Below are 10,301 nucleotides of genomic sequence, written 5' to 3'. Positions count from 1 at the left end.
TTCTAGTGTGGCGTCACTTCCGCCTGCGCCCGGCCGCGCGCCGCGAATGTGGGTGTCGCGAACGCGCCGGGAGCGTCCCAGAGCCGGGAGCGCGCCCCGCGGATGACAACAAATTCGTCGTGCGCCGGCGGTGGAGGAGCCCGCCTCAGTACCTGCCTCAGGCCCTGCTGCCTCCCCGCGTGTCCTCTTGCATCCTCTCTCCGTAACTACTAGGACCCTCGCGGAGGCCCCGCACTCCCACCCGGACCTGGGCCGACGGGGACTCCGCCGCGCCTGGTCCCCGCCAGGCCTAGCGCGAGCCGCGCGGCTCGGGCGATGGGGTCGCCCTGAGGGACGCCCGTCGCCCAGCGGTCATGGAGGGGCTGTCCCGGGCTTAGGCCCCTCCGCGGACCGGGGACGCCGGCTGGGACCCGAGGCGCCGCTGTCGCGGCCTGGAGCCGGAGCCTGTGCCCAGGGCCGGAGTCGCCGCCGCTTGCAGCCCCCGCGGGCCCCGTTGCCAGCCCTTATCATGCCTTGGCCGTTTTCGGAGTCCATCAAGAAGAGGGCCTGTCGGTACCTCCTGCAGAGGTACCTGGGCCACTTCCTGCAGGAGAAGCTGAGCCTGGAGCAGCTCAGCCTGGACCTGTACCAGGGCACTGGGTCCCTCGCCCAAGTCCCCTTGGACAAATGGGTAAGAGCCGCCGGCGGCCAGCCGGGAGGGTCTCGCTGCCCTCCTTAGGGCGATTTGAACGAGTGTCACCCGAGTTTCGTGACGTTCAGCCCCTCCCTGGGGATTGTTTAGATCCAAGTGTGGCAGGGCTCACAGAAATGTGTTCAAGTATTTAGTCTGTTTCTAGGAAGTTTGCGTCCCCAAATCACGTGTTTCAGAAACTTAACAGAGGTGATGGAGTCTACATTGAGGGAAGCAGCTGCGTCAGTGGTTTGGGGGCTTTGAAAGCTGGCCGCGACGGGTCCCTGGAAGGTGGTGACCAGGGCTGACACTTGGGTACTAGGGGTCGCGGGGTTCCTATTTCATGGGATGACACTCTGGAAAGGCTAAGGATGAGGAGGACCTTTGGGGATGTCAGAATTCCTAGTTATTCCTTTATTTTGGGTTGGCTAGTTGAACACCGGGGTCTGGGTACAGCGTCTGCCATCTGGAAGGAGGTTAGGCGAAGGCCTCCCGCCGGCCGGTGTGCCTGTTTTTGCTTGATGATATGTTTACAAGGCCAACCTGTGAATGGTTGCGTGGCCCCAGTAGTGCTGGTTAGTTTTGCTTATTGGCTTCACGTGACATCGTAAAAGCAGGTGTTGCAAAAGCTCTGAAGCTGCGATATTCAGACATTTAAAAACCTGTATTCTCCTTGTCAGCCGGAGGCTGTGAGTTGACTCTGTGTCTTACAGGTGCTTCACGTATAGTTTAACTCACCACATATGGTTGTACCTGCATTTGTATGTTCAGTGCATAGTATTTCACTTAAACTGTATTCAGCCTTGAGTTGAGCAAGAATGGAGTGACTTTTCTCCTTCCTCCAAACCCTTTATTTGTTGGCTAGAGTTTGCTGCTGGCAGTTTGAATTGGTTGTGCCATTTTAGAGTTTTTCTATTCTAAAAGCAGTCCTACACAAGTTACATTTAGGATATTTATAAACATAGGTGACTTGCCGGTGACAGTTGAGCAAAACAAAAGGAAACCTCCCCCTCCCCCATGTAAGCTGTTTAAAAAGCTTAAATATTTTTTACTTTTATATAAAAGTGTTTAACAGAGTAATGACTTTCTCAGCTGCAGAAACCTGAAAAACTCAAATTATGCTAACATCTTATTATGACCCTTTGATGAATTTGTACTAATATGAATAAGCATTTTTTTTCAGTAAGCAGATGACTTAACTAAGGAGAGTACGGGAGATAGTGGAAAAGGCCTGGCTTGAGTAGACCTAGCCCCACATCAGGCTAGATCACGCTAGCCCAGGCTGCCAGTTAGCTTAGGGTCAGGAGACGTAGTAATTCACCTGAGTTTAATAAACACTAATGGAGTATGCATTCCATGCCTGGCTCTGTGTCAGGGTAATATATTAATGTAATTCATAGCTGAAGACATGGATTCTGATGGATATTTTTAAGTTGGGTCACCCATGAATCTATATGCTTCTAGTAGAGGTATGAGTAAACTATCTTAGAGGAGGAGGATTGGGCATTTATTGTCTTTTGTTGTTTGAATGACTTTATGCATTCTTTTTTATTGACTAGTCACATTAACCCTATAAGGTGGGTATTATTTCTATTTTAAAATTGGAATTAAAAAAAATGTGCCCCAGGTCAGACAGCTAGCAAGCGGTACTGTGAGAATTCAAACCTGTCTAATTCTTAAGCCCCTTATTTCTTCACTAATCACATGGCTTCAAGCCAAGGAAAAGGGCAGTTAATGTTTATTGAGCATCTACTTATTTCAGGCACTGTGCTAGGCACTCTTTTTTTTTTTTTTAAAGATTTTATTTATTTATTTGACAGAGACAGCCAGCGAGAGAGGGAACACAAGCAGGGGGAGTGGGAGAGGAAGAAGCAGGCTCCTAGCGGAAGAGCCTGATGTGGGGCTCGATCCCAGAACGGTGGGATCACGCCCTGAGCCGAAGGCAGACGCTTAATGACTGCGCCACCCAGGCGCCCCTGTGCTAGGCACTCTTATTTGTGTAGTTTTTATTTAATCTTTATGGGAAATCAGAGGTGGTGATATTTGTTTTTTTTTTTTTTTCATGTTTTATTTCTTTTTAGAGAGAGCACACATGTGCATGTGTCGGGGCGGAGGGGGTGTGGTAAAGGGGAAGGGGGGGGGAGAGAGAGAGAGAGGAATCTTAAGCAGACTCAAAGCTCAACATAGAGCCCTACATGGATTCCAGCCTCCATCTCAGGACCCTGAGATCATGACCTGAACCGAAATCAAGAGTTGGATGCTTACCTGACTGAGCCACCCAAGGGCCCCAGGTGGTAATAATTGAATTTACAATTTGACTTCAGGATTGTTAACGTAACAATTTATGGCTAGACTTAATCTGAAGATTATGGTTTGTTTTGTTTCTTGAAGGCTAAGGATATGCCCAATTAAAATGTCAAAGCATTTAGTAAACGTTTGTTGTTGCTGATTTATCTATTCTAGTGTGCTGTCTCTGAACTAGGATAAATTTTGATGTGACACTTAGCTATAACTCTTCAAAGTTCTTTTTTTTTTTTTTGATTTTGTGTTATTTGTTAGCACGTGCACACGCACGCGCACACGGGAGCAGCAGGCAGAGGGAGAGGCAGGCTCCCCGCTGAGCAAGGAGCCCGGTGCAGGACTCCATCCCAAGACCCAGTATCATGATTTGAGCTGAAGGCAGGTGCTCAACCAACTGAGCCACCCAGGTGTCCCAACTCTTCAAAGTTGGGACTGATTCCAAATTCAGTTGCTTTTGACTTTTGATTCTAATGACTTTCATGAGTGAAACAAAGAAGATACCTGGCAAAGATTCATAGGTCCAAATGGAAGAATCACATCATTGGCGACATTAGTAATGTTTCAATTCTCAACCATCAATTATGCACAGGATTGTGTTGAAATTGATTGTGACATTCCCTTCTTCCTTGGTCTCAATCAGTTTTTCTTATTAATTGGAAGTTGTTGCATTTATATGTATATGAAAAATTAACTTTAAAACCTCTTTTAAAAAATTCTTTTAAGACTTTTAGATTCACTGGGATAATCTCGTGTTTGCAAATCTTTTATAACCTGTGTAGATGACTTTTAAAAAAAGACAATATTTTTGATTGTTTCAGTAACAAAATCATGTGTGAATGGAAACATTTCCAAATGTAATTTTCCAGAATGTCTTCTCTGTAATACAGGTATCCTTTGAAAAGCATTTTTTCCCTTTTTTTAAAAAAGATTTTATTTATTTATTTGACAGAGTGGGAGAGGGAGAAGCAGGCTTCACACTGAGCAGGGAGCCCGGTGCAGAGCTCTATCCCAGGACCCCGAGATCATGACCTCAGTGGAAGGCAGGTAGCTCAACTGACTGAGCCACCCAGGCACCCAGTTTTTTCCCTTTTTTTGGGAAGATTTTATTTCTAAGTAATCTCTACACCCAACGTGGGGCTCGAACTCAAAATCCCAAGATCAGGAGTTACATGCTCTACCAACCTGGCCAGCCAGATCCCCTGAAAAGCAGTTATTTTCTCACTTGTTATTAAAGTGATATCCTTACTTTTGGAGGGGGGGCAGAGGGAGAGGGAGAGAGACAGTTTCAAGCCGACTCCATGCTGAGCGCAGAGCCCAACACAGGACTCAGTCTCATCACCGTGAGATCATGACCTGAGCCGAAATCAAGAATCAGACACCTAACCAACTGAGCCACCTAGGTTCCCCTAAAGTGATACCTTTACTTTGAAAAGATGGTGTGTTTTTGTTTTTTGGAATATACGTGCTAGGTAGCATATGCTGTTGTTAGCCATGGGTTGTCACATAAATAGCATATTTGGAACTCTGTGTGTAGAAGAAAACTGCTTATCATCTTTAAATTCAACTCTTAAATATTTGGCCATAAGAAAACAAAGTTTTTGTCACATTCTGTCTCTTTACAAAGTTCCTACTGTTTCAAGATCTGTTTTTATTAATGTAGAGTCTATGCTAAATAAGTTTCAGAATGCCGAAGTGGAATATCCAGGTGAGGGCACCACTCTTAACATCTCCCCAGTGTGGAACCACTGTTCTTCACTTTATGCCCATCTGCTTAACGGTGTGAGTAAGAGTATCAGTGCCCATTTGTATATTAAATGTTGGTACACTTTTTAAATCTAAAAATGTGAAAAATGTCTAACTTCTCACCTACCTTTATGTCCTCTGTTCTACTCTCTGGAATACATACACCGCACTTTGGAGATCACTACCTTCCAAGGGCTTAACGTGGAAGGGAGGAATAGAAGCAGGGGGTTTGAAACTATTCTACAACTGTAGTGGGTTCATATATTCATAAATTGTTTTCCCAAGGAAGTGGTTGAAAATTTAAAATGTTGAAAGGAGGAAATTCTACTTGGGTAGGAGGTTGGATTTGATGACTCATCCTTTTCCAACTCTTTAAGACTTTGACTTTATTCTTATTTCTTTGAATTGAAGGTTTTTTTTGTTTTGTTTTTAAAGATTTTATTTATTTATTTGACCGAGTGAGAGACAGCCAGTGAGAGAGGGAACACAAGCAGGGGGAGTGGGAGAGGAAGAAGCAGGCTCCCAGCGGATGAGCCTGATGTGGGGCTCGATCCCAGGAGCCCAGAATCACGCCCTGAGCTGAAGGCAGATGCTTAATGACTGAGCCACCCAGGCGCCCCTGAAATTTTTTCATCAATTGGTTCATTTACCTTTATTGAGTTCTTAGCACATGCCACTATGAGGGGCTGGGGGATATAGCAATGGATAAAGACCCTTCACAGAAGTTCAGTATGTCCAGGAAGACAGACATTAAGACATTGAAGACTTTTAATTTCAACTTAATAATCTTTCTATTGCTTTCCTGCTTATACTGGTATATATAATAAAATTATCTTTAGTTCAAGCAACATCGATTACTAATTCTATGCCAGATGGTGTAGTAGACCAGTGTTACCTTCTCTTTGTCTATCTATATGCATGAAACTCACTGATAACTGAAAGTAAAATGGCCTTCAACATAAGAAAAACTCTAAGGTAATCTGTGATATGACATTTGCTGAGCACTTCAGGGGGCTCTGCTTTTAGGTTAAGAATTAATCACAAGCATATACTTCATTGGGCTAATGAGGAAAATGTTGCCTGAGTAGATAACAGGGAATTAGTTTGTCCCAGTGGGCTGAGACTTTTATCCTCATACACTGTAGTAGACCTTGGAATATCACAGAGTGAGTGAATTTCCAAGTACTTTATGATATGGAATATAGGGAATTTTGCCCAAGTGCATATAAGATTGTATAGAAGTTTGACCTATTTAAACATCTTATATTTAGAGATAGTATTTTGTACCTTAGTGGCACAGTGTAAATTCTTGAACTATTGACTCTTTTCAGAACTGTTTCCTTAACATTACCAAATTATTTCTTTTAATACTATTCTTCACTGCCATAATAGAACTTTCTGAACTGTTATAAACTTAAGGTAGCCACAAAATTGAGACAAATGAAAACTTGGTGTTTATTGGGAAGAGAATTCTATCAAATCCAGTTTCCTAGATAGTTGTCTAATGTTAACAGATCCCCATGTTACAGAGGCTACCATTGCCTATATATAGTTTAAAACACTTTAGTGTATTTTAAATTATTTACTTTTATTATATAATTAACATGTTGATTGCAAAAAATTCAAATGGTAAGAAAGATGAAGTATATACACAGACACACGCATATATATATAAAGGAATGTATTGAGTATTGAATATGAAGTAATATCCCTTAATCCCATCTTTTCCAGAGATAACAAAAATTTCAGACTTTCTTTTTTAAAGATTTTATTTGAGAGAGAGAGCGTGTGCGCACACACACACAACCAGGGGAGAGGCAGAGGGAGAAAGAGAAACAGGCTCCCTGCTGAGCAGGGGAGCAATGTTGGGCTTGATCCCAGGACCCTGAGATCATGACCTGAGCCAAGGCAGATCCTTAACTGACTGAGCCACCCAGGTGCCCCCTCCCCATTTCAGACTTTTAATTGTGGAAGTAACCCATGAGACAAGCCATTCAGAACTTTTTATATGATGGGCCTTTTTTTAGATCCAAACATTCTAAATTATTCATTTAAAATTGATATGAAAATATGAAAAACATGAGTAGAAGGCTGAGTCTTGAATGACCATGGCTTACTGCACTAGTTTATTGGTTTAATAGGAAATCTTAGATATGGAGAAGGTTGTGTTTGTCCCCCTTCCTTGTCCCTGTGGGAGTGGGAGCAAGTGGGAGAGGAAAGGAGGAGATTGATATTGGGGGGAGAATAAGTTTCAACATTGACTTTTTTTTTTTTTTTTTAAGGGGCTTTGGAACATCCAGACAGAGATGCTCAGGAGGCAGTGGGAGCTCTATGTTGTTACCCTTAAAAATAAAACTGCTAGTTGCTTTCCTGGCAAAAATTGGTTTATTTGGGAGTAGCAGAGAATTGCAATCTGGGACAAGTAAGCTATAGCAAAACTATGGGCTAGACTGGAGAACAAAGAAGTAAGCTTTTTTACAGAGGAAAGGGAGAAGTTGGAAGGGCTGTTAGAAACAAAGTCCATTGGAGTAAACTGGAGTTCGAAGTCGAGTGGCTCTTTAGCGGCTGACTGTGACTGTCTCTCCCCAGCTTGGCTGTTGTGGGCATCAGGGAAAGGAGGAAACTTTCCTGCCTCCTGCTGGGATAGGAAGGTAGTAGCTAAGGTAACATGGACTTGCAAGGTAGGTCTCTCCTTGCTGGGTCTGCAACTGACCACCAGTGGTAGGGCATGAGAGCTTTCCCTCCTGGCCTCCTGTCTCCATTTTATTTTATTTTTCAAAATTTATTTTTTTATTAGCGTGTGCGAGTGCAGGGGGAGGGGCAGAGGGAGATGGAGAAACAGAATCCCAAGCAGACTCCCTGCTGAGCGTGGAGCCACATCTCATGACCAATGAGATCGCGACCTGAGCAGAAATCAAGAGTCAAATGCTCAACTGAGTCGCCCAGGTGCCCCCCTTCCATTTTAGATGCGGTTTTCTTTTATTAACTCTCCCAACATATATGATATTGGAGTTGAGGGAGAGCTGGAGATAAAGATTTAGAAGTTATCAGAGTGTCAATAGTGACTGAAACACAGGAACCGCACAGAGTGCGTGGGTAGCATGTAGATGAAGCTGAGAAACAAAAAAGGCTGAAGATGAAGCTGAGTGAGGTGAACACCACCATTTAAGTGGTGAAGGACTGGAAGGAAAAGTGAGAGTGTGAAGAGTGACAGGAGCCAAAGGAAGTTAGGATTTCAGACAGGGAAGCAGTCATAGGAATTAGAGATGAGAATTCAAGGAAGGTGAGGACTGAACATTGTTGCATTCGGCAGCTCTTTTCGGCAGTTAAGAGCAATGTCATCGGAGCTGGGGGTTAGAAGGCAGGTAGTAGTTGGTGATTCCGGTAAGTTGTTGCCTTGGCTATGGGAGAAATGAGGTTGATGACTAGAGGGGACGTAGAGTCAAGGTAGGGGATTTTAGTTTGCTTGTGAACACAACAGCATCTGTTTATTAAGCAGCTTCCATCTCTGTATACCGTAGTGGGTGCTTGTATAAATGTTTTCTTGCGCGCTGTCAAACACACCTTGAATTCCGGGTAGTGCTCATCATTGCACTGGGTAGGCCCTGTGCGAGATAAAGAACAATAGTCAACATTATATTGTGAAGTGTGTACTTGGTACCAGGAACTACGTTAATAGCTTTATGCATTATCTCATTTATGCTCCTGATCACCCTGTGAGATAGATACTGTCCTATTTTATGGCTGAGGAAGTGGAGACTCAAGAATTTGTTCAGAGCCACCCAGCTAGTAAAGTGAGCTAGGACCTGAATACATGCTCTTTTAAAGGAGTGTTCTTCAAAACACGTTTGCCCAATTTTCTTTTAAAGTTTTTGAAAAATTATTGCATTCCCTTGTGCAATTTAAAATTGACTTAAATTTTTTCATAATAAATTTTGTTAAAAAAAAATTCACCCAAAAGCATTTGGAAATCTACTTGGCTGAATCATGCAGTATCCCACCTAGCAGGTAGAGGGGAGCTCCAAAGTTGTGCAAAAGGGAAGGTTTTGGAAAGAGGGAGGGGGGGGCAAGAAGTTGCCAGCACAAGAAAAGATTGTTTCTGGCCAGGACTTCTTTCCTGAGGGGAAAGAGCAGGGACTTTTAGATGGATTACCTCATCTTCCTTTGGGGGTGGAGAGCCCACAGGACAGATTACCTCACTGGTTGCCAGCCAGAAAATCCAGATTGATGGGCTAAAATTTCATTCCTGGAGAGGTTCAGACTGCAGTTAAGTCGATTTGCTGTTCTGGGGGGCAAGTGACTCCACCTTGGACTTTAGTTTTCTTTTTAACAGTTTAAATAGTTGTAGAGAGTAATTTGTATTATGTTGTAAATATTGATATAAAAAATACATATTTTCACCCAGTAAGATCTGAATACCCATCATTATACATTTAAAAGTGCTTGAACAAGCTCTTCATTAATAGTTGGAAATTTAACATTGTATCTTTTCCCATTGAACTCATATGTCCATCTTGCTTTGCAAAATTTTATCTTAATTTATATATTTTATGCCTAAGTCTTTTATTGATCATGTTATGCTTTCTCTACAATAAAAAATTAAATTGAAATTGATCATATTTAAAAATTTACTGTTACCATCCAGCTTTCTTTTGTATTAGGTAAATATTTCCTTTTTAATTCCTTTTAAAATTTATTCCTTTTAATTCCCATTTTAATTCCTTTCATGATTTCCTCACTTGATGTTTTTTGAGTGGTTTCTTTAGTTCCTCTAAGGGCTTCCCGTATTGATGTTAACTTATCAGTATTTCCTTCAGGTAACTATTAGGCTTTAAGTATTAACATTTTTCCTCTGAAATTGTGATTATTATGATTATAAGTGCAGTTGATCAAAACAATATAAATATACATTTGAAATACTAAACGTAAAAACTTCTATTGGAAATACATTTTTTTAAAAAGATTTTATTTATTTGAGAGAGAAGGCAGAGCAAGATAGAGAGCATGAGTGGGGCTCGGGGGGAAGGGGCCCAGGGAGAAGGAGAAGCGGGTTCCCTGCTGAGCAGGGAGCCCAATGTGGGGCTCAGTCCCAGGACCCCAGGATCATGACCTGGGCCAAAGGCAGACGCTTAACTGAAGGAGCCACCCAGGTGCCCTGGAAATACATTTCTTAATGATGCGTGTAGGTGGTTTTCCCCCCTCTTCCCTGATTAGTTCATGTGTCCATCAACAAATATGCGTACAACTAGAATTTGATAGGGCTCATCATAAATTTCATTCTAAATTTTTGAAATAGTTACAGGCTTTAGTCATAAATAAGTAGATGAGAATTGAAGGGATTTTGTAGTAACAACATCACTTAGTTTTTTGACTTTCATTGAGTGTCATGCCAAAGATATGTGTAAGATAGGGAACGACTAGCAAACTTTTTGCTGGTGCTTCCTGGAGATTTTTATACCCTGACAGTGCACAAAGGAAGATTTGGGAAGGGAAAAGATAGGCCTTTTTGGCGAAGTGGGAGAAGGGAGATTATACAACGGAATATGGAAGAGGAAATCCAACATGGTGCCACAGGTAGGTACTCTTC

General features: G+C 42.6%; 1 protein-coding gene across 4 annotated transcripts in view; it reads left to right on the top strand.

The window, feature by feature from the left end:
* Positions 1-28: 28 nt before the first annotated feature.
* Positions 29-10,301, top strand: part of ATG2B (autophagy related 2B) — a 76,135-nt gene continuing 65,862 nt past the window's right edge. For all 4 annotated transcript variants that reach the window (XM_045815760.2, XM_087856212.1, XM_045815759.2 and 1 more), the window contains exon 1: positions 29-670. In XM_045815760.2, coding sequence (XP_045671716.1) covers positions 509-670 — 162 coding nt within the window. In that variant the 5' untranslated portion in view covers positions 29-508. The remainder of the gene's footprint in view (positions 671-10,301) is intronic.

The sequence above is a fragment of the Ursus americanus genome, chromosome 26, assembly GCF_024610735.1.
Source record: "Ursus americanus isolate L20-20 chromosome 26, mUrsAme1.1.p, whole genome shotgun sequence".
Classification (NCBI taxonomy): domain Eukaryota; kingdom Metazoa; phylum Chordata; class Mammalia; order Carnivora; family Ursidae; genus Ursus; species Ursus americanus.
Note: the sequence above shows the minus strand (reverse complement) of the source record. Positions and strands in the feature narration are given on the sequence as shown.